Raw genomic sequence first — 24,112 nt, forward strand, 5'->3', positions numbered from 1 at the left:
GGTAGTGTACTACCTCTACATTAGTGCTTCAAAAAAAGCACAAATTTATTCACTATTACTACTATTTAAAAACGTTTTTATATGGCTACGCGAGACTGCTTATACATACAAAATGTAAACGAACAAAACCTGAGTTATGATGATGTTGCTAAACCAAATAAGAGATGTCTGAAGGGATGAACAGGTCATTTTATCTCTGAGACTCTTAATAGAAGTCATGATTTACTTCCTCGTAGTCATCCCGTCTTCTCTCAGTGTTTATTTATAATCAAATATCTTGATCTTCATCTCAGGTTCTTGTTTTCCTCCATCTGAGCGAACCCTCCGCCCAGCCGCTACACATCACGTCTCCGCCTCAGCTGTGAGTTTCTGAAACACACACAGATGCAGAAACCTAATCCTGGCCAAGTCCAGACAAGCTGTTCCCACCGTGAAAAAACTCCTGGTATGTAGGCTACACCTTTCACCTCTGTCACGGCGCGAACCTCACACTCACACACTCCCACTCGAGGGAAGACAGTCGGAGGCCTCGTGGCCCCTCACTCTGCCTGTGACAGCTTGTTCGGGGGACCCTCTCCCTCTTCCAGCTGTCCTGTCGCCACACGGCGCGCCGACATTCCTGATGCGGGGAAAAGAGGAGATAAGGGGGAAAGCGTAACTGTATTTTGATTTTGCACAGCAATGCTTCTCTTTTTTCTTCTTCTTCCAAAGAACAGTTAACAAAGCATCTCAGTATTTATGCATACCAGCTAAACCGATGTACATGAGGGGGAAAGAAAAACCGAGCCAAGTGAGTAGTAACTTCAGTTCGTTCTTCAGGACCAGCTCAGACAAACCGAGCAGAAGGAAACAGGTCATCTCAAATATTTTTTTCAACAATTACATTTATTTATTTATTTTTTACAAAAAAACAAACAAAACAAATAAAAAAAACAACAAAAAACTAACACCACTGATTATCTGTATGCTCTGAAAAAGTTTCATCATTATTACTGCGTAGGATTATATGCAGGGTTTCTCAAAATAAGGGTCAGGGGCCACACTTGTGATCAACAAAAACAAGGTTGGGGTGCTGAGAAAAATTTCAAATATCAAATTGTGTTTTAAAATGAAACATAATGGCATACATGAAATGAAGGCCGCAGTCATACAGATCCAAAACTAAATAATATTTTAGTGAGAAAAACAGAACTGTGTCCAATCTGTTAATGTTTTCCAGATTTCGTGGCACGTCCAAAAGCTTTGGAGATCTACAGGCTGATATTTTTGGTCCATTTATCTAAAAAAAGAAAAAAAAAAAGAAAAAAGAAAAGTCTGAATAGATGTAGAGCAGGGGTCACCAACTCCAGTCCTCGAGGGCTACCGTCCTGTAACTTTTAGATGCGTCTCTGCTCAAACACACCTGGACCAAATAAACTGCTCGTTTCCAGCCTATTGCAGAGAGGAATGAATGCTGGTGAGGGAACTCAGACATTTTGGAGCAGAGGTGAATCTAAAAGTTGCAGGATGGTAGCTCTTGAGGACTGGAGTTGGTGACCCCTGGTGTAGAGCATCAGTGAACAGCTATTTTCAAATCTTGCTTCAGTTTCCTAATCATATTTAAGTCTGGACTTTGACTAGGCCTTTCTAACATATGAATGTGCTGCAAGAGGTTCTTATATTCCTGTATAAATCCATCTTCCCATCAACTGTGACCAACGTCCATGTCCCTGCTGAAGAAGAGTGTTCCCTCAGCATGATGGAGCCACTGCCATGTTTCACTGTGGAGATTATTTAAAACTTCATTGGGTTTTTTTTTTTTATTACGCATAGCGTTTTGCATGTTGGCCAAAAGGTTACACTATTGTCGTATCATACAGAATATCTTCCCTAACATATTTTCATATTTTCTGTGGTCTCTACATGAGTTGTGGCAAAATGCAAATGTGACTTCTTATTGCGACATTTAACAATATCTCCCTTCTTTAGCAGGCTTTCATAAAAGTCAGGTTATTTTAGCCAAAATAAGGGCTAAATCCATAAAATCCATAAGGAAAGACTTAAACTCACAATCTTATATTGGCACCTCAAAACCAAACACCAAAACAGGATCCAGAGATTGAAAAGTGACACTCTATTAAGAAAACACAAGCAACGCACATATAAATAAAGATAAATAAGCAAATAAATAAATAAATATACATTTTAAAAGCCATTTGAAGCTTGCATTTCACCATGTTTGCCAACAGGAAGTGGATATTTCAGTTATTTTCGGAATAGTCATTTTTGTATCTTTATTGAGAGCAATTCACCTTTTAACTGTTTAGTTTCTATTAAGTGATTTCCAGCAAAGTTCCTGACAGGAAACTGAATCTGTTTAAACTGGAAAACTACAAAATAAGGTTGAGCAGAGATAAAAATCAAAAAGTTGAACGGTGCAGTTTAATTTCCTTCTCTTTGTCTGTGTTGTTGAACTCTCCTTGGCTCGGTGCTGCAGGAAGAAAAGAACCCCACCTGTATTTATCTAGCAATCCTGCTCTAATACACACACACACACACGCACGCACACGCACACGCACACACAGACACACACACATAAAGAGCTCAGGTGCTCTGGAAAGCAAATTGGACAAGGGAGGATAGTGATCATCTGCAGAGCACGCAAACACGCACAACTCCTGCTGACGGTTAAACTGAATGTAAAACATAATTTTGTGTATTTCCATACAACAGAGGCTGAAGGCATTCATAAGCAAAAATCTGTCATTTTATCATGCAAACACTTTCATTAAAACCAGTTTGAACAGTGCACGGCTGCATTCGACTGAACTTCAGATTATCGTACCATTTGTAGAGCATTGATATTATCATCAAATGCCTGTTAAATCCAGTAAGGATCACCATCTGACTTGATCTTTATTTTAGATCAAAAAGGGCTGAAATCTTAAATTTAGCATGAATAATTGCAAATAATTGAACCGCTCCTCAGTTGCTCCTCACTGCATCACACAGACACACGTTCGTTCTCTGTTTGCTCAGTCAGGGTAATCCCAAGCTCTGGGATCTCCTCACACAATAGCTTCATTACCAGGACAATGGCTTTGTGCGAGCTAATGACAGGGCTCCTGCGTGCCTGCCCGGGGTCGAATCTGAAACTCCCTAAAAATCACACAGCGCAGCCATTCAAAAAAAAATCTGAGGGTTAAAAGGTGAAGTCAGTAGATGTGGACAAAGTAAGTTGATCTTATTAGATAAACCAACTTTTATTATTATCATGAAGGTTTCTGTTAATGAACACAGGCAGTTATTACATTTTATTACATTACATTTTAATCAAAATAGTTGCACTTTACCGCTTTTCCATTTTGCACCTGTTTCAAACGTGACTTTTTGGTCTAAAATACAAATATATTGATAAGGAAAGATAATTTTCCAGGACCTGTTTTTTTTCTTGATTGTATTTTAACCGGTTTTTTTTAATTTTATTTAACTTGAATTGTTATCTATTTGAATCTTTTTGTTGTTTTGCTGTGAAGCAGTCTCATTTTTACTCAAATTAATTACCTACATGTGTGCAAATGCGGGGGTATTTACACGTAGGAAATTAAAGTAGTTTGTACAAAAAAAAAAAAAAAAAGCTCTGAGCCAGAATGTCTTTTATTGTGCTTGCAGGTGAGCCATCCCGCCCCTTACCTGATGGCCAATCAGAGCTCCGCTCCGCTCAGCATCAGCCAATCAGGAGCCGACTCTGGAACTCACCTTCAATTCCTCCCAGTGAAAGAATTTCGTGTAAAGCGGACATTAAAAAGGCAAATATTAGAGCGTATGGCAGCAGGATGTTTGTCGATGTTTGTTCTAAAATGCCTGTAAACTGAAGAAGAGACGAAGCAAAGCTATTGGTCCAGATTGGAAGGACGTTTTTTTGTTTGTTTGTTTGTTTTTTTTTTTTACCTGGCAGGTAGAGGAGGACAGGAGCGGGGAGGGGAGAGACCGTCCCGGAGAGGGGCAGGGAGAAAAGACGCGGGGCGAGAAAAGTCGACTTACCTGTAGCCCAACTTCTGACAAACTCACTCTGCTAGCTGCTCCGACTTGAAAGTCCAGTTTCACAAGGAAGAACCGTAGAGGAAGCAGAAATATGTCACAGGAGACAGACAAGTAAGTGATCGAGCCCGAGGAGAGGAGCTTAGATGGGTTCTGGACGAAGAGACGCTTGTTTTCCAGGTCTAGCTTTGTGGGCTGTGGAGCGAAATAAAGCGCTCAGTCACTGGTCATAACATCACCTGCGGTGGATATTTATGCCATACATGTTCTAACGAGTTCAGGTCCGGGAGGAAGCTTTTCACGCAGATATTTGGAGCCGTGGATTTCATTAGAGCGGAATTCGCCATTTTTGACTGATGGAAAAGCCCGTCAAAGTGGCAGGACAAAATTTTTAAACGTTTTTTATTTCTAGATTTTTTTAAATTTTCGATAAACCTACTTCAGATTCGTGATTTTTTTTTTTCTCTTGGCTGCTTCTAAAATATTTCTTGAGTTTTTATATATTTTTATTTACTCTCTGTGCGTTTTATTCGCAAATTCTTCATAAAATAATTAGGTGCTGATTAGGAACTGAAACCGAATTTCCGTCTTTAATTTAGAGAATTATAATAAACATTTTAAACTTGATAGCACAACATAATACTTTAAGAAAAAATATTTTAAATATAGTTTGTAACTTCAATAAAACTTCAATTATAGTACATTTATATTTATTATTTTCAGGCCCTTCATACTGAAATTGTTCAAATTAATTAAAAGTGTATAATCTATTGCTTTTTTATTATTATTATTCTGTTATGTTCAGTTTTTAAGGGTTTGTCATCATAGCGACAGCAGGTGTCTGCCATTATTTTGACAGGCAGTGGTTAACAGTTTCTGCAAAAATCCAACGTAGCGGAATTGAAAGATAGTAATCAGGTTTTTTTTTTTTTTTTTACACTAATGTTTAGTTATTCAAGCGCAGTAACTGCAGTCATGGAGAACCTGGCAACAAAAAACAACCCCAAAACTGAAATCTAATATAATTTAAAAGATTTATTTGCTGAGAAAAGAAGAAAGAAAATTCAAAAAACTTATTGTGGAGTGTAATTTATAATCCAAAAAGTAAAGGTGTTATACAAAGTAACTGCTTTTAATATTTTACATATAATAAATACAAATTAAAGATGTGTTTTCTTTATTTCACGGTCATTTTACATTACTGATTAATCTTTATTTGTGCTGCAGCTGTTAGAATAATGAAAGTGTTCATGTTGGCACTGTTTGTTGTACAAGTTCAAGTTGACTCACTCAGAGCTTTATCCTCTGATTGGCTGAGCCCAGAGAGATGTTGTGGCAACACCGAGTGTGTTTAACTACTCTGTGATCTCCACTTAAGTGGGACTAAAGAGCGGCAAGGCAAACACACACATACGCATAAATACACACCCAAATGGCAGCTATAGATTACAAGCTAATCTTTGAATTCTTGTGAAATCGATCATTGAGATAAAGACTTTCAATAAAATCAAAGGCAGAGTTAAGAAAGAAGCTGAAAGCAGCAGTGAATCAATAAAAACCGTTGGATTTACCTTCTTCCAGTAAGCGTTTGGTGGTGGTCGTTCCCAATGAGAGCTCTTTCCCTGCCGTGCGTCGCGCTTACACCAGCGAGGATGAGGCGTGGAGGTCGTACCTGGAGAACCCACTGACGGCTGCCACCAAGGCCATGATGAGCATCAATGGGGACGAGGACAGCGCCAACGCGCTGGGGCTGCTGTACGACTACTACAAGGTGCAGTGTGGAGGATGGTGACGGCTGTGCACATCGTTTTAGTGGTTTATATCGTTCAGTTCACCAAAATAACGCCGTCTCAAAGTGCTTCGCAGTTCAGTAACAGAATCCAAACTGATCCAAATTCAAATCAGTAAAATTTATTCAACTTATGTAGTCAAAGTCTTTTCCAGAGTCCAATTCAATTCAAATATAGTCAAGTAAATCATTTAATTCTAATTGGAAAAAAATTGAATTATTTTTGCAGCAATCCCCAATCCAAAACAAGCATGTGGCGACAGTGGAGAACAACACCAAACACGATTTCTAAGATTTCCATTCCGCTACACCTCATCAGCAAACAGAAGTCTGTAGTAAACAATGAGGCGTGTGAAACACCAGGAAACCTTAAAGGGAGACAGACTGGTAAAATACAATCAGATTCATCAGTCAACTTCATAAAAACATGCCTCTGCTTTAAAGAAACTGCATTGTTTTTCAGGCAGAAAGGAAAAACTAGAGTTGGGTAAATGGTGTTGTCTATTATAGACGCTTAATTGGAGTGGTACATACTCAAAAGCCACAAGCACCTTTCAAGTATTGGCTTATTTCCTAACTGTGGCATTATAAGCAGAATCCCTCAACACAATGTATATTCTTGTCTTTTTTTTTTTTTTTAGACCAGAACAATTTAAAATTGTGACCTTTTGGCCCGTAGATCCCAGATTTAGCCTAAAAACATTCAAACTTCAACATTTGGTTTTGTCGTTTCAGATCACCTCCAATCACATAATGACTTTTCAAGACATACTGGTCCAAATCATAATAAAATTATTTACACAGACTCAAATTAACTTGCATACATTTCAGTCTAATCTTGGCTAAAATGCAATCCAGTCAAAATCAGTCGTCTTAGAAAGCTCAGCTGATTTAATCGAATCTAGAAATCCGTCCTGTGGCCACAGTGGACGGGTACAAATCCCTTTTAGCAGGAAGAAACCTCCGGTGTTGACAGTTCAGATGCAAAAAAAACACAGTCGCACTGGTTCAGGAGTAGTTTCTATTTCCTGCATTTACAGATTGCTAAGTGGACCTTTTTTCACCTTTCATTTTCACATTTCATTGTTTTCTGTATTTATCCAAGGAGAAGGTTGGGGTGTGGGGGATTGGGTAGCATTTTAAGATAGATAAAGATGAACAGAAAACAATAAAATGGGAACATGTCGATATGAAGACGATCTTTTCCCGTTCTCACCTTTGCTTCCCTTTTACCACTCAAGGCAAAGAGGCACTCAGGCAATTAAACTTGAACCTCTTCCAACACAAACTATTCAGTTTGGTCATGATTGCATTCTTTTTGCAAGAGTTTCTTTCCTTAGGGAAGAAATCATACAAAGCAATTAAAAATCCTTCAGAAAGTAAACTTGTTGCTAACAGGAAACACACACCGCCGGTTGGTATCTTCTGCTGTTGACAGTTCTCCTCCTCCTTCCAGGTGCCCAAAGAAAAGAGAGTTTTAGCAATCCCCAAAGTTGCTGAAATCCCTGAAGACCCAGAGAAGAGGTCAGTAAATTTAAGTTTCACAAAAGCTAAGGATTTGCTGTCAGTAATAATAACACAAGTACAAGCCAACAGAGTGACATATAAAATAGCTTAATATAAAAGCGTTCTGTTTTTCTAAGAACAAATATATCTTAAGGATTATAGCCAAATTAGAGAAAACATGTCACAGATGAGTGAGACTTAAAAGCCTGGTATCCGCTCTGAGACAAATATGAAGTACAAAATCCTGCTGCCGGCGCTGAAAAAGTGGAAAAATACTGACATCGGTTGTTATTTTTATTGTTTATGACATGGTAAAATATCATTCTTTATTTAAAAAGTTTTAGTTGAACTTTTTAATACATTTTATAATAAAAAAAATACCTTAAAGATTGGTGACAGACATCAGATTACCAGGTTTTATTTATTTGTCATTTTTTGACATGTCAGCTTTGCTTCACTAGGTATAAATATAAAAATATATTATTAACTAAAATCCACAACATTTTAAGCTAAATGAATCTCTGCTGCTAAATCAATCAAAATTTGCCCTTCGAATGGACAGGTGCTTATTAGTTTCACCTGCTGCGCTATTCTTCACCTTCTTTTTCTTGGTAAATTACTCAGACATGGAGGACTGAACCAAACATCCATCCATCCATCCATCCATCCATTCATTCATTCATCCATTCATTCCTACAAAGCAGGAAAAAAAAACATTGACAACGCATCGAGTAATTTCTACGAAAGTTTCCATTTTTGCAGTTTTCTGCTTTTGCAGTTTTGGCTCGTTGTTAACCAAAAGGAGTGTGTTGTTTGTGTACGTCATTTTTAAATAAGTGATCACAGTTTAGTCTTGTTGCGCTTGTTGAGGTGTGACTGTGACTCAGTGGGTAGAGTAGAGAGCTCGCATTTGGAAAAGCCACTCGGAGAGGAAGAAGCCATTCCTCCGAAAGCAGAATAAAAAGACTGATTACAGTTTGTAAACACACTCAAGAACCCAGGGCTCAGCTTTTAGAGACCGGTCCAATCTGGCCCTGAGACCACTGTCTTTAGGAGCGTCCAAGGATGTGTTGTTGTTACTGTTTCTGTGCAAATGACAATGTAAAATCATTTGATATAAGATGATGCAAGTCATTTATTCCACCGCCACAAAGAACCAAAGAAGAAGAAAAACATTGCAGTCACAATACAAGAGACTTTTTTTATTTTATTTACAAGGATGAAATGGGAGCGGTTTGCCATAAAAAAAAAACCTGCTACATATTTCAGCTTAAGGCAATAAAACTTTACAACAAACCTTTAATTTTTAAACATTGTACCAGCCCTTTTTTTTTTTTTTTTTTAATAAAGTTGATGATTTTGTTTCTGTTTTTGTTGCGTGGCTCAGAAGAAAAGAACACCATAACCCAATTTTAACCCATGCTTTTTCTTTCTTCTTTTTTTTTTTTTATTGGTCAGGCCAGTGTTGCCAAACAACCCCACCAGCCAAAATGAGACAGAAACCCTGGACAACCGCGTCCAGGTCCTAAAATCCGTCCCGGTCAACCTCTCGCTCGGCACCGACCACCAGGAGCCCAAGCTGTGCAGCTCAACGGGGGAGGCCCCAGCGGGCGTAGACCCTCCGGCCGTGGCCGTGGTCAAAGCTGAGGTGTACGCGCCCGTCTTCATGGCGGGACCCGGCCTCCACTACCGGGTGGAAGGAGAGGAGCGGGTGGTCTACGAGCAGAGCCCTTACGAAGTGACCACCGTCAGCCACAGCTCGTACATGAAGGAGGACCAGCAGAGTCCGCCTGACAGCCCGTACGAGGAGGAGACAGACGGGGTGAGACAGAAAACACTGCAGCTGCACGAACTGCAGACGATATGACATCGTCAGACTGTATGGTTTCACAAGATCCCAGGATTTGTACCTGAATTAAAAACAAACATGGTTTAATACTCTTTAATACTGCTGCAAAATATATATGTATATATCCATTGGTGCAGCTATAGTCATATTGATATTTATAAGATTTATGTTTGTTTTTTTATTTTAATACATACAGAATGAATATAACTGGCAAAGACAGCAGCAGTTTCCAGTTGCTTGAAGATTAAAATATAAATTTTTGTAGAAGTGATGATGGAGGCATTTCTATAGTTTAAACTGGCATCTAATAAAAATGACTTTAATCGGCAATATGAAGATATATATAAATTGTTTTAGCTTTTTGCACCATGCAGGATATAGAGAAACATTGCAATGATGCTGCATGATGCAACAACTCTTGCATGTGGTAAAGTCTAGTTTGGATGATGTAATTTAAATCCCAACACTTTGATATCAATCTATAACAACTTAATGATGGAAATGTGTAGCGTTCAGCTTACTGTAAGCTGCATCAAAACGTTGGAAACTGATGCAAAAGGAGAAATAAATTAGCCACACAAAAAATATGCCAGTAAGAAACCTGCTGATGATTGGTGTAAGTGTGAATCTGTACGTGTAGGCAGAGGTTAAACATTAAATACGTTGATTATCTGTCTCCTTTTTGCCTCTGTTGCTCTCAGGTCTGTTCATGAGAAAACCTCTGCGGAGGAGTTTCTGTTTTTGTTTCATTTGCTGCATTGTTTGACGAGTTCCTCTCAAGCTGACTGAATTTTTCAGGACTGATTTCCTCTTTCTGTGTGTTTTTCTTTGTTTGCCTGCATTTTGAACAGAAGTACCACTCACCTTCCTCTCTCGCTACAGACGACTTCTTATTTCATCAGGAGGGAGCGTAAGTCCCTGCAGACTCCTATAGTAGAGCAGACAAATGTATAAGTAAAGTGTTGCAACCGGTATTTAAACCCGCAACTCTGAAAATGATCCATAAAGACACACATGATTGAGCTGAGTTGTTGGTTGTTGTTACCCCCCCCCATCCTCACAAATCTTTCTTGATGTGTGTGCGCAGCGGCAGTTTTCAGTATACGTTGGACGCCACTCGCTCGCTGCGGCAGAAACAAGGCGAGGGACCCATGACTTACCTAAATAAAGGCCAGTTTTACGCCGTGACGCTCAGCGAGCTCAGCGCCAACAAGCGCCTCCGTCACCCCATCAGCAAAGTCCGGGTGAGTGAGTGGCTCATTTCCTTCTCATGTTCCCATGGAGTTCTTCATACACTAATTAATTGACATCATCTGTAATGTCATGCTTTTGTGTTTTTTTTTTTAAAAAAAGGACTGTCCTTTTCCCTCTGTAACTGCAGGAGATAACTGGCATCAAAGGGTTTTTGCTTTGCTTGCTCTGGTCGACTCTTTTGAATATTTAAGCTCCTTTTATGTTCAGAGCCTGCAGCTTTGCAGCTTTTATCTTTTCTCTCGCCGCAGGCAGTCGCTTTCAGCACACATGATCAGAAACTCTCATAGAACATTTGTAGGCAGTTGAGGAATATAGTGAGATGTATCGTTGAAATCCAGAAAGCCAGACGTGTGCTGCAGAACATTTTGGATTCTTACACTGAAGTCAGGTTAAGTCAGATGGACTAAGACAATTCCTTAATGAGAATGTATCTCAATATTGGCTCTCTGATATACAGCTCTGGAAGAAACCTCATTTTAACTCCACCAAATATTGATTTATGAACTCTTAAAACATTGGTATTGATGTTTCTAAATGAATATCAGCTTGTTTTCTTTGCATTATTTGAGGTCTGAAAGCGCTGTAGCTGTTATTTCGTTATTTCTCATTTTCTGCAAATAAATACCAAATGTTTGCTTGGAATTTCAGAGACATGCTGTCAGGGGTTCAAAGAAGAACACGACAATGTTCATTTTACTCAAACATATATCTATAAAAAGTAAAATCAGAGAAACTGATAATAAATATATGTGTGTCTGGATGGGTACCAACATTATCTTAACTTAAATTCTTCACTTATCCAGGCAGCTATTTCGTCATTTTGAATCAATCTAATATTTTGAAACTGAAAAGAGGTTCATGTCTAGTAAGGTTTTCTTATGTAGTGGTTTTCTGCCATAAATAATAATAATAATAATAATATCACAGCATGACAGAATCAATATGAGACTTTGATAGGGATGATTAAAAAGTTAATCTTACTTCTATTGAGAAAACAAACATGTTGTTATGATTAAACGGTTATTTTAAACCTAAATCTACCAGAAGTACGAATAATTTTGGGCGTAACTGTGTCAAATTCTACAGCTCATTAATTAGATTATGGATTTTTATTTTGATAGGATCAACGGTTAATATGGTAAACAAGACGGGAACTCCAAACACGTTGAATAAAGAATGCAAATCAGGTCAAAGATAATTTACGTTTCTGCTTTTTGGATAATGCTCACTCAAACTTGTTTGTTTCTATCGTAATTTGTTTTGGCTCTTGAGGTAATATTTTCCGCCTAGAGCGTGGGCTCTAGATGGGAAACATATTCATCTTTCCTGAAAGCATGCACCAGTGCAGCTGGTGCGTAAAAGACACCAGAAATAAAAGTAAATGTTACCACTTTATTTGACGTGATGGAAATGAACTCTGACATGACATCTGTCATTAAAATAAAAGGCTTCAGGTGCCTTTTGGTCTATTATGTGGATGGTGATACGTAGTTGGCATGGGAACTTGACATTAGAGTGAGGATCTAACCTCTTATTTGCGCTGCAGAGCCGGTTTAAATTGGCCTTCATGTGTGAACAGCCCGTTAAACTGCTGGGTTTTGACTTTGTCATCATCAGATTGCTGTAGCTCATGAACACTTTCTTCCAACTACACAGCAACCTGACTCATAAATCTCTTATCCGTGATGGATGCCAAGGTGTCGTAATGCCATGAGTAACAGCTAAAGTCTGACATTATCTCAGCGTGATCATTTATTTAGACATATTCTTCCCTTGTTCTGCTTCTCAGAGTGTAATCATGGTCGTGTTCAGCGAGGACAAGAACCGAGACGAGCAGCTCAAGTACTGGAAGTACTGGCACTCGCGGCAACACACGGCCAAACAGCGGGTCCTCGACATCGGTAAGATTTTTTTGAAAATTTGAAGCGAGATGTTTAAAAATGGTTTTGATAGTCGCTGAACAACTTAAGTGCTTTTTGCATAGACTGTAGTTCCTAACTGTCGTCAATATGCAATGCTGAAATGTCTGGAAAGGCGTAAAGTGAATGGGAATTTGAATATTTAAAAGCTCAAAATCTGAAAAAATAAAAAATCGTTTTTACGTGATGCTGTGAACTTTGTTTCTGATTTTCCACATCAAAATAAATGTAATTGCTTTTCTCTTATCCTCTGGATTGTTTTAGTTCTGGATTTAAAACTGGAAACAAGATTTTTGAACTTGGTTTTAGTAGAGGTGGCTTTGTTGGAGGAAAAAAACAAAAACACTTATCATAAAACCCAAATTTGTGAATGACTTGCATTCAAACAAACGTCCATGATGTCATAAAAACTGAGTCTCGAAATGTTGCAATGTTGTTATAAAGCAACACAAACAGTTGAGCCGTCAAACTAAACCATCAACTCCAAGTAGGAATGTGAAAAGTGTAGGAATGCTCTGTCCAGCCATCTGACAGGCAGTTTTACTTCAGAGTCACTACATTTGAAAAAAAAAAAGACATCTAATTAAAAGAGCTTTAAGCGGTTTAAACGTTTTAAAACTTCGCCTGATGTTCCGACTGAGAGACAGAATGACATATTTATATTGTCAGGAGTGCTGGAATGTGCTCAGTAAGTAAATAAAGCAATACCAAACCAGCTTCCACCCAGCTGCCCGCCATCATCCATCAGGCAATGGATCAGGTTGACCTGCAGTCCACACACACACACACACACACACACACACACACACACACACACACACACACACACACTCACACACACACACACACACACACACGCACACACACACACCAATGAGTGTTTTAACGTGAATGTGTTTCAGCATAAATCCTCTAATCTTCCCGACATTGCCCAGAGTGATTGATCTTAATGCTTGTCTGTTCCAAACGTGACACGTCAAACTTTCTTTTTCACGCCGCTTCCCGCCGGCGCCGATCCGAAAGGCTATTTTAAAGGAAATTTGCTTTCCCTTTGGGCTCGGCTGCGGCATTTGAATCTTAACCGTCTTTTCTACGCTTTGAGTGAATGCATGTGAGACGCTCTGAGGCAGTTTGGGTGACAAGCTTGGGCCTGCTGGGTAGGCAAAGATTCAGAGGTATGTGGGAGACTTTGGGTCTGGATGCAGGCAAACAGACACATACACACCTCCGCGCAGCTTGTTGGGGCAGGGAGAGGAATGTCAGCCACACTGTTACCTCAACTGGTCCTGGTCTGCTGAAAGTAATTTTTTCCTTCAGTGTAGATTTTCATCTTAATTCTCATGTTTACACCAACCAAGATGAGTCACAATCAGCCTTCGATTCACACGCGTCTTTAGATCTCCAGGTACATTTAGGGCCTTTCATGGCAGCGAAACATGAATTTAAGTGGAAAAACTAAAACTAAGATCTCATGCCAGACTCTTGTTGGGGTGGTGTTTGTCCAAAATTCTTGGACAGATCACAACTTAACTTGTCGGAGCAAATAATTGTCCCAGTATGAGAATCCTAATTGTTTTTGGTGATTAGTTGCACAGTGGTGAACCATGGAGTTTATACGTTTATTTACGCGGTGGGTTTTTTTTTGAAAGAGATGGTTTTCACCGTACTGATGCACAAAGAAAACAGAATAATCAACAAATTGTGAAAGATTTCCATGAGTAGAATATGTAGAAACGTAACTTAACATGTAAATGAAGTAAAGTGAAGTCTCCATGAGGTCTATTAATCTGTTAATGAGTTTAATAAGCTAACCAAGTCCAACAGTAGACATTGTATGTAAATTCATGCATCGGGGTTCTTTCTGAAAAGCTGGAGTCTTGTCTCGACAACTACAGAAATGCCCATATCTTAGGTAATTTTCCGCAAGTGCGCAACAAACTGTAAATCTCCGCTCTCCAAAAAAAACTCCAAAACATTTCTTTGTAGTATATCCAAAATTGTCAGTGGTTTACCTCAAAGATAACAGTTTTTCCTTCATCAAGTAAGTGTAGAAGAGAAAATAAAATGCATGTTTTGGCACAGATAAGTGAGATTCCTCACTACAATGGAATTTTAGATTAGTCTGAGGTCGATTTTTGATGCATAAGAGGGTTCTTGAAGAAATAAAGCCAAACTAAAGGAATCTGTCGGCGTGATCTCCAAAGACATGAAAAGTGCAACTCTTTGTTATTGACTCGAGTTACGCTTAGATCACGATTTTCTCTTGGTTAGGTTACATAATTAAGTAGTTTTGTTAACTTATAAATAACTGTTGTAAAAGTTTTGAACCCTGTTGCCTTTTAACTAGCTTTTTGATCTTACTAAAGCATGAAATTATGTCTCTAGCCTCTCTCCAAATATCCACCGTACAACTGCTATGAGGAAGTGTAATCTCTCTCTTTTTTTTTTTTTTTTAGAACAAATCCCTCAGGTGTCTCTTTTTAATGTTTTTGCAAGTGTAATGAGTCTGTTTTTATGTTCATGTGTGAGACACAGTTACAGATCAGATGCATCAGCAGCTCAACCCATCCATCCATCCATCCATTTTCTGAACACCCTTGTCCCTCAGTGGGGTCGGGAGGGGTGCTGGTGCCTATCTCCAGCTAACGTTCCGGGCGAGAGGCGGGGTAGCAGCTCAACCCATAGGGCATAAATATTTTTTCCACTATATCAACAGATGCGGTTGCAGAAACGTATCTGCACATAATTGCACTCAAAGTTTTCGAAACATTGTTCCCTAGTAGACCACCTGTATACGGCAGTGCTGTAAAAGTGAGTTCTAGCCGGATGGAAATTAAAGAAAAGCTGGCATGAATGGAGGTTGAGACAAGGCGCATCGTACCCCGGGGCTGCTTCAGAGAATGGGTCATTTGAATGAGGTTATTTACTCGGGGGGTGTTCGCACAGGAAGGCGTGCTTCAGCCTGCCCTGCTGCTTTGTGCACCTGCTCAGAGACCAGGAAGTGTTCATGCGATGGCGGTTAGGATAATGGAGGACCTCGCTAATACACATTTGGACAATGGTCACATTAAACTAACTTGTTGTCAAACAGTAAAAACAAATCTTAGCGGATCCATCCCACAAAAAAAAAGCAGTCGACTGAGTATAATTGATTATTATTTATTCTAAAGGGGTTTTTTTCTATATGTGTATCAGACTAACTTTGGTGTGTGTTTTTTAATTTATTTAAAAATTAGTATTTCAAATGAATCAAATATATGAACCCTTACCTCTCTGTCCGTATCCATCTGGCTTTCCTTTCTGGAAATTAAGCTAAGCTAAGTTCACTCTAGTTGACACTCTCTAAGTAAGCAAGCTTATAGCTTATAAATGCTAGCTAGCTGACAAAGAGTTTAAGCTTATCTTACTCTTGGTAAGCTAGTTAGCCAGTCTATCTTTTCTTGAGTTGAAGGTCATCTTCTCTTAGCTGACTTATCAAGATTTTAGGCTTATCTATTTCTAGCTAACTTATCTAGAAAGCAATTTCATTTTAGAATTGAAGCTGATGTTAAACTTCAGATGGCCTAGCTAGCTATGCTATGCTTAAATTTGTAATAAGATAGCTACGTTATTTATCTGAAACTTTGACTATATTATGCATTAAATAAGATAGCAAGCTTATCTGGAGCTCGAGCTTATTTTATGTCAGCTAGCAATCTTAGCTAGAACTCATTATCTTCAGCGAGCTACCTTATATAGCTCAGGATTAACTAGCCAGCTAGCTTAGAGTTTAAGCTTACTGTATCTTAACAGAGAGATTTAACATTTCATGTAACAGCTGAAGAGGCTCTGAAAATGAAAGAAAATCCCTCCCAAAAGCAGTCCGGCTTTTATTTACACACATATATTTATTCATTTGTAGGTTTGTTTGTTTCTTTAGCATGTTCCTTTGGGTGCTTGGCCGAAGAGCATTCTTATTATGGCCCCAATTTTTATTTTTCCATACTTGTGGTCAGAGGTCAACCCAAAGCAAACCGAAGCACTGATCTAGTTGCCCTTTTATGTCCCAGTTGAATAGCCTTTCTTTGCATCCTCTCTTGCCCTTTGAAGCCAGACTCTCTGTTTACTCAAGCAGATAAGGCTTTATGTCCTAAAACTGAAGCGTGCCACATGATTGCTTATCTTAACAATAGCTACCAGTTTTTGCTCTTATTGACCAATTTGTTGGGTTAATGCCTGATAGCTGGGAATACATTCGAAATTTGTATTTGCAAGAAATAAACTATATACTGTTTTTATTAAACAGCTGATTACAAGGAGAGCTTCAACACAATCGGGAATATTGAAGAAATCGCCTACAACGCCATCTCCTTCACCTGGGATGTGAACGAAGAGGCCAAGGTACAGAGGACTTATGTTACTGTATTTTTTTTGCATGCAGGAATTAAATGTCATAGTAATTTTCCCAGAAACCAGTTTACTCTATTTACTCTCACTAGAGGCGTGTTGTGGATGTGGAAAAGCAGCTCGACAGGTTTTTTTTTTTTTTTTGTGCTGATTCAGATGTTGGCAAACAAACGCTCTTACTTGACAAATTAACCGGTTTTTCGAATGTGATGCAACCGTCTGACCTGTAGACACCGCAAATGCTCAAGAGCTTACTGTCATGTTTAATATTAAATCCTATAATGCTGCAATCAGTCAAGATCTGAGCACCGAAAGCTGTATCTTCTCTCTAGCTGGCACGTTTTCAGCTGGGTGTCATAAAACCGACGGGCAGAGCCGCCTACATTTGCTCTGTTTGTTCTCTTTGTTTCTGTGAAGCCCACTCCTTTGTGACCACTCCTTAAACGCAGCCCCGTCGGTGTTTAAACTTCGGAGTGCCCCCAAGAGCCAACACACACCAGCGCCCGTCCCCACCCTCTCTTGTTTGTTTTGCCCTCATTTCTGACGGACTCGGTGTGTGCGTTTGGTCTGTTTATGTGCACTGTGAGTCAAGAGACCGTTTTTTTTTTTTATTGCAAAAGCGTAGACAAAGACGATTGAAAGAAATCAAAGCCAATGCTTCTTACTATCTCTGACTTGCTCTATTTGTCACATACTTGATATTTTGGCGCAAGTATATAGTCTGTTTAGAGAAATGTCATCCCAACACACTTTACAAAACAAGAACATCTTGTCAATGTACTTGAATATAGTCAATCTAATCATACACACAGATAAAAAGACTAATTCCAGTTAGATCCGTATTATAAAATGCTTTAGTCCACCAGGTTTTCTGCCTAAGGAAACCCAGCTGGTTGCATTTCTCTTTCTGAACAAGCATGTGGCGACAGTCAATTCCAATAAATACAAGCAAAAACTGTTACATACATGCATACATTGCTGATTTTCACTCAGGACAAATTGCTATTGTTATTTGTTGTTTGGATATTTAATTTTACACAAAATATAACATAATATTGAAGTGAAAAGAAGAGGATACCTATCTATCTCCGTCTCCAGGGTGAAACATGGTGGTGGCAGCATTATGCTGTGGAGATAACCTGCTACAAGCTGCAAAAGACTTAAGATTGGGGTTGTATATCACCTTCTAGTGGATCAAAGACCCTAAACTTTCAGCCAGAGATGGAATAGACAGGTTAGGTGATAGCTTAATTATGTATCATAGTGGTCTAGTCAAAGTCCAGAGTTAAATCTAAATAAAAAGACATGAAAACACGAATGTTATTTGTCTAATCTTACTGAATGGAGATATTTTGATAAGAAGATTAGAGGGAAAAAACTGTTTATTTACTGAACTTAGTGACAGCTTGCTTACCTTCTGGATTGCGATAATCATGTTTCGATGTTTATCTGCTGAGATTCCTGCAGAGCAAAAACCAAGATGAGTTGAAAGGAATTTGGCTTGCGTGGCTTTAGAGAGTGAAACAAAAGAGACCCATGAAGATTTCTGTAGACGAGAACAGAAGAAGGTTCGAATCAGGAGGCTGCACGTCCCCAACAAAGATCACTTCCTGTCTTAAGTAGGTTTTACGTGTGCGAGTGCTGAAGCCGGATCTGCTCATCTTACTCTGTCGCCTTCAGATCTTCATCACCGTCAACTGCCTGAGCACAGACTTCTCCTCCCAGAAGGGGGTGAAGGGTCTTCCTTTGATGATCCAGATCGACACGTACAGCTACAACAACCGCAGCAACAAGCCGCTCCACAGGGCGTACTCACAGATCAAGGTCTTCTGTGACAAGGTGACCAAACACTGCTGCGCTGTTAACATCTGCAGGAACATGCCACTCAATCCTGCTTTACTGTAAAAGCTATAAAACCCGGTAAAGATTCTTAGTTTTTGTTGGTGACATGTGAAATGTAAAATCTATCTAACTGTCCTTGTTACTGTGAATTGTTGCAATATGGTTTGTTAATCAAGTGCAAGTTTAGGTGAGTTGCTATTTTCTCACAGCCTTTTTCTGATTTATAAAGAACATATTCTCCTGTTTTTACCATTTTGAACAGTGGCCAAGAGAAAAAAAAATCCAAGCAAAAATATTGTATTAATTTGCATAAAATGAGAAACAGTCTATAAATAATGACAAAGATGCAGCGGTTTCAGACATTAAATTATGCAAAGAAAGCAAGTTTACATTTATTTAGAAATAACAACACTAATGTTTTAACTCGGGAAGAGTTCAGAGATCAATATTTGGTGGAATAAGCAGAAGGTTTTTAATGGGGTTCAGTGCAGTGGGCTCTTCATTTTATCCGCAGCTGTATTTACCTTCACCTATTTATAATTTTTTTTATTCACATTTCTACTTTTTATTTTTACTTTTGTAAATAAATCAACAGACTCTCATATGTGTGAGATTATACTGATGCAACGAAATACCTTTATCTTGAAGATGCAGTGCAGGATGCTGCAGACCTGTAGTTTGCTGGACTCTAGTGGTGACAACAGGAACTGCAGCCAAATCCTGTAGAGGAGAGAACAACTCACAGCCTGCATAGTATAACATGCAAGTTTTGTTTTACAAAACAAGACAAAAAGCTACCAATGCTGCCAAACCTGACTTGTGGATGTCTTTATTTTTATGAATCTGCACATTATTTGGCTCTTTTTTTTTATTTATATTTTTTACATTTTTAACTATTTTAAAGGAATATTTACAATAAGGTCGCAAATTTTATCTTCCTAACCAATTTTATTGTGTGATTTACTTTAACATCAGTTTTTGTAGTTGTGAAACTTTGCCTTTAAAAATTGAGGTTTGCTTTGAAAGTATTGAAGTTCCGACTTCAATGTTTCCTGTAGTTTTCAGAGCAATGAGGCTGAATCCTGACATCAGTGCTCCCTCTAGTGGTCAAAGCAAAGCCGCGCATAAATAAGGCTTTTTGTTTTTTTAGCTACTCCTGCAGACTTGAATCGTTTTTTTTACCACTTGACTCTTTTTTTTCTCCAGGGAGCTGAGAGAAAAATAAGAGATGAAGAGAGGAAATTACTGCGCAAGAAGTCGAAAGGTATAGCAAAAATTAAACACAAATAAAGAGTAACTGAGATGATTTGAAACATGGAAGCAGAAATAGAGTGCTCTCTTTACAGTTTACGGCTACAAACAGAGTTATTTTTGTTTTAGTAGTAAACAAAGACCGGGTGAATTATTATGAATGAAGTGCTTCGTTTTTCTTCTGCGTAGGGAAAGATGCCAGTGTCGGGGTCATAACTATTCCCAAAAAGTCCGACGTCACTTTCTTCAAGACCATAACGGACTTGGAGGCCCAGCCGGTCCTCTTCATCCCTGACGTTCACTTCGGTAACCTGCAGAGGGCTGGGCAGGTAGGCGCCCTGTTCAACAAAACCTCTTAGCCGAAATCTGACTTTACAGATCTGTAATGGTAAAATGTTTCAAAAACTATGGGCTTCACCTACTGCAGAGGTGCATAAAGAGGGACAGGGAAACCACAGGCTGAAGAAATGACAACGTTGTTTTTCTATACTTCAAATGTTCCTGCAGCAAGCATTCGGATGCATTCTAGAAAAGTCTAGAAATGGCTTTAATCGTATTCCAGATCTGAATAAGTTAGCGTGGAAACATGATGGGTTTTCCACACTTTCTCCCTCGTTCCATTTTCTAAAATGCAAAAGTTTTCATTTCTGAATGTGCAGAAATTTTCAAGCTCTTTTATGTTTGAATAACATCTTTCATCTTCGATTTGTCAAATCCAATAATTGATTTCAACATTTTATCCTTTTTGTGTTTTGAGAGCCTACAGTGATTTAATACCAGAAATATACTATTTCACAGCTTTTTCTTGTCCTCAAAGCAACTTTATATTTGGGTTTCAAAGTGACTCTGTTAAACTGGACAAATGCAAAACAAAGCAGAGTTTTTACAAACTGAATAAAAGTGATCGAATGAAAAGAATCAGTACTTGTTATAGAACAATCCATTCAAGACGTGGGGAATCTTAAGCGCGCCACATTTTGAGATGGAGGCCAAACGAGGCAGACGAGATTCTAGAAAAAAGTAGAAACATGTGCCATTTTAAAATAAAACACTATATAGATCTGTTGTCTTTCTTTGTGTTGATGTGTCACATAAAATTCCAACAAAATGCATCAAAGTTTAAGCTTGCAATGCAACAACGTGAAAAAAGCTGATGCGTAGTTTTATGAACCAATACATTTTGTAAAATGTCCAATTCTGTGGAAAAAAAGTGAAATCCTCTGACATTTCTTGACATTTTGCTTCCAAGTGATCTTGTTGAATATTCTTTCAAAAATAAAACAAAACAAAAAAAAAAAAACTTTGACTTTCTTGGAAGCAAAACCGAAACAAAAGTTTCTGTCACTGTGACTGTTACTCAATTAGAAACGGATTAGCTGGCATTTTTGAACAGTGTTATTGTCCTGATTTTATGTTAAATATTAAAACATTTTGCATAACGCTTTGACGTTTCACCTCTAACTCCTAATTTGTGCCTAGGTGTTTACGTTCAACGCAGAAGAGATTGACAGAGAAGGGTGAGTGCATCAGCAGGAAAACAGGAAACCACGCCTCATAGCAACAACAAAGCCAGCAGATCTCGGGATTATAATTTCTTCTTCTTCCTTTTTATTTATTTATTTATTTATTTATTAGGAGCGTGTTGGTGAAGAGGATGTTCAGGCCGACTGATGAAGACCTGTGCCCGTCGCCACACAAACAGAGCCGGGAAGAGACGCACAAACGAGGTAACACGAGCACAAGACGTGCTTTCCGACTAACGGGGCTCCTGCAAAGTTTGGGAAGGTCTGGAATTTCATTTGAGTATTTTCCAGGTCTGGATATTAACTCTGGAAGAGGATAATAAAGTCTGTAACAAAATTTTTATTCCTCTGCTTTTTTTTTTTTTTTTTTTTTCACCATATTTACAGCCATAAACAAAATGCTGTTTTAATCTGTAGCAGGTAAAAGCAATAGATGGTCTGCTTTCAGTCACATCTGGCAAGTAATACCAAATTATTTGAGCATTTGCTAAAGCCAGTGTGTTTGCTTGGACGTAAGGAATAGCAAACGCTTTTATTTTGAGTCAGCACAATTTGAAGCAGCAACGTATTCCCACGAGGAACGAAGCAGCTGTTCCTGAACTTCACACATCCTTATTTACTCTGAAGCTCCTGGGGAATAAAACATGGTACTCAATGTTCATCCTTGGCAAAACACGCTAAAAATCCTCTCCAAGCACGGCTTGTTCCGGAATAGTGCTGGTCTGGGTGATTTTTAATAACTACGTGTGGGAAATGTCAAAATAACAGCCCAAGGTTATTTGTGATTCTGATCTTCTTGTTGTGCAAGAAAGGAAACTTTGAGATCCTTGAGATCCTTGAGGCTTCATGAAAAATAAAGAGAAAATTAAGGAACTGTGACATTACCAGTCAGGTTGCATTAGCCGCCTTCTGCTTTTGCTTTGCAGTGCTGCTGTACGTCAGGAAGGAGACGGATGAAGTGTTTGATGCTCTGATGCTGAAGTCTCCAACCCTCAAAGGACTGATGGACGCTGTGAGCGCTGCCTTTCTGTCTGCAGGCGTCAAACACAGAATATATTTCCAGAAGATCTCGTCCTCACGCGCCCCTCTGTTTTTTCTCTACAGATATCAGAGAAGTATGGCGTGCCCACAGAGAGGATAGCCAAAGTGTACAAGAAAAGTAAAAAAGGGTGAGCCGGTGTCAAAGTAGAACTGTTTTATGTCCAGAAATTGACAGATTTAGGTTTAAATTAATGATCAAACATGACCAAAAGTAACAATTTTGGGAGTGGTTTTGGCTTTTAATTCTGTGAAAACTCCTAATAGGTTTGAAGCAGTAATGTCTTCAAAATAAAATCTTTATTATTGTGAAAAAGATTGGTCCTGCCAAAATTGACAATAAATGTAGAAAGAAAGAAATCGTTCCATAATAGAAAAAAAAACAAAGAAAACATGGGGAAAATAACATTTGTAAATAAATGGATAAAGGAGAAAATGAAATATTACAGGAGGTAATATATCAAAGTATGATAAAAAAATAAGTGATAGTAAATAAAATATACAAAATAACTACAGAATATGGGGGAGAAACGTAGAAAAAAATATTGAAATTAAAACTAACAAAACAATGAGTGAAAATACTGTAACATAAAATAAAATGGAAAATTAAAAATAATAGCAACAATGTTAGAATAATTGAAAATGATAAACATTAATTCATGTCATAATGTGAAATCAAATAAATTGAGGAAGTTATTTTTTGGTACATTTACTTCTTTATCAAGCCATTTTTTTTTCTAAATGTACTGCCAGTTTTGGCAGGATCTGCCCTCCATAAGCAGCTTCCACATTACTAACCAACCCTGATGACCTTTCAAAATAAGGCTTTATCTATTATCTAAAATTCTTTGAAAAAGCTCATAATTTACCAACAACCCAAAAAAACCCTTTAGATCTAAATTTTGGATTCAGTATTCAATTTTTTCTACTATTTATGTTTTTGGTGGGAAGAATCCTGGTGAACATGGACGACAACATCGTCGAGCACTACTCCAACGAAGACACTTTCATCCTCGGCATCGAGAGCAGTGCCGACGCCTTCAAGGTCATCCTGACGGAGATCTGACGGCTCGCCCTCGGATCTCATCGCCTGCAGGAGAAACTTCTGATGAGTTGATGGACTTTACTTCAAACCTCTGAATCCCCCGATTCCCACACTACACTTACCTCTATGAAGCATTTTCTATTTCCTATGCAAGATGACAAAAAAAAAAAGAAAAAAAAAAAAGACGTTCTTGTGAATTGATAGAAGAAACACTGGACTCCATACCCATGTACTTCGGTTTTACTGAATATTTTTACTGTATAAACTCTTTGTTGTATAAAATAATTATGTACAGACGTGTTTTTTGCCAAATGCCACTTAAATATGTCTGATATGCTGTATGTAGCCGCAGCTTTAATTTACTTAGTTGATTCCAAGTACAACTTAGCAGCTTTTATTTTTTCTGCATGCCAAACTTTGTTTTTGCTAGAAGTGTCATTATTTATTATTTGTTTGTATTTCTATGCATATGATCCAACAATTTCAAGTAGATTTCTTCAAAATCAAAGTAAATGAATTTTAAAATTGTTTGATGCCCTCGTCTTTCAGCCACGTGGTAGAAGCTACGTTTTTATTTAGCATGGTTTTTAAAACAGACGAATGAAATATTTCATTTGTAAATGGAGATGTAATATAAGTACAGCTGTTTGGAAAATCTAATAAAAAAACAAACAGAACAGAAATGCCCTT

The 24,112-nt window shown here is 38.3% G+C and overlaps 1 protein-coding gene across 1 annotated transcript; it reads left to right on the forward strand.

The window, feature by feature from the left end:
* The first annotated feature begins 357 nt into the window (after positions 1-357).
* Positions 358-23,950, forward strand: grhl2b (grainyhead-like transcription factor 2b). Its single transcript, XM_015054982.1, has 17 exons — positions 358-445; positions 3,652-4,134; positions 5,602-5,791; positions 7,266-7,333; positions 8,774-9,137; positions 10,016-10,074; positions 10,252-10,408; positions 12,208-12,319; positions 16,623-16,717; positions 18,404-18,562; positions 19,772-19,829; positions 20,006-20,145; positions 21,296-21,333; positions 21,452-21,543; positions 22,266-22,351; positions 22,444-22,508; positions 23,329-23,950. The coding sequence occupies exons 2-17, from the start codon at positions 4,115-4,117 to the stop codon at positions 23,441-23,443; spliced, it is 1,818 nt and encodes a 605-aa protein (XP_014910468.1). The 5' UTR covers positions 358-445; positions 3,652-4,114; the 3' UTR covers positions 23,444-23,950.
* The last annotated feature ends 162 nt before the right edge of the window (positions 23,951-24,112 follow it).

This window comes from Poecilia latipinna, unplaced genomic scaffold (assembly GCF_001443285.1).
Source record: "Poecilia latipinna isolate Pla-1442-1.1 unplaced genomic scaffold, P_latipinna-1.0 Scaffold1289, whole genome shotgun sequence".
Lineage (NCBI taxonomy): Eukaryota > Metazoa > Chordata > Actinopteri > Cyprinodontiformes > Poeciliidae > Poecilia > Poecilia latipinna.

Bases quoted from the DNA above. Each gene is read 5' to 3' on its own strand.
- grhl2b (XM_015054982.1), top strand. From the start codon at position 4,115: ATGTCACAGGAGACAGACAA. The intron at 18,563-19,771 runs GTGACCAAACAC...TTTTTTCTCCAG, and splicing joins TCAAGGTCTTCTGTGACAAG to GGAGCTGAGAGAAAAATAAG. The intron at 21,334-21,451 runs GTGAGTGCATCA...TTTATTTATTAG, and splicing joins GAAGAGATTGACAGAGAAGG to GAGCGTGTTGGTGAAGAGGA.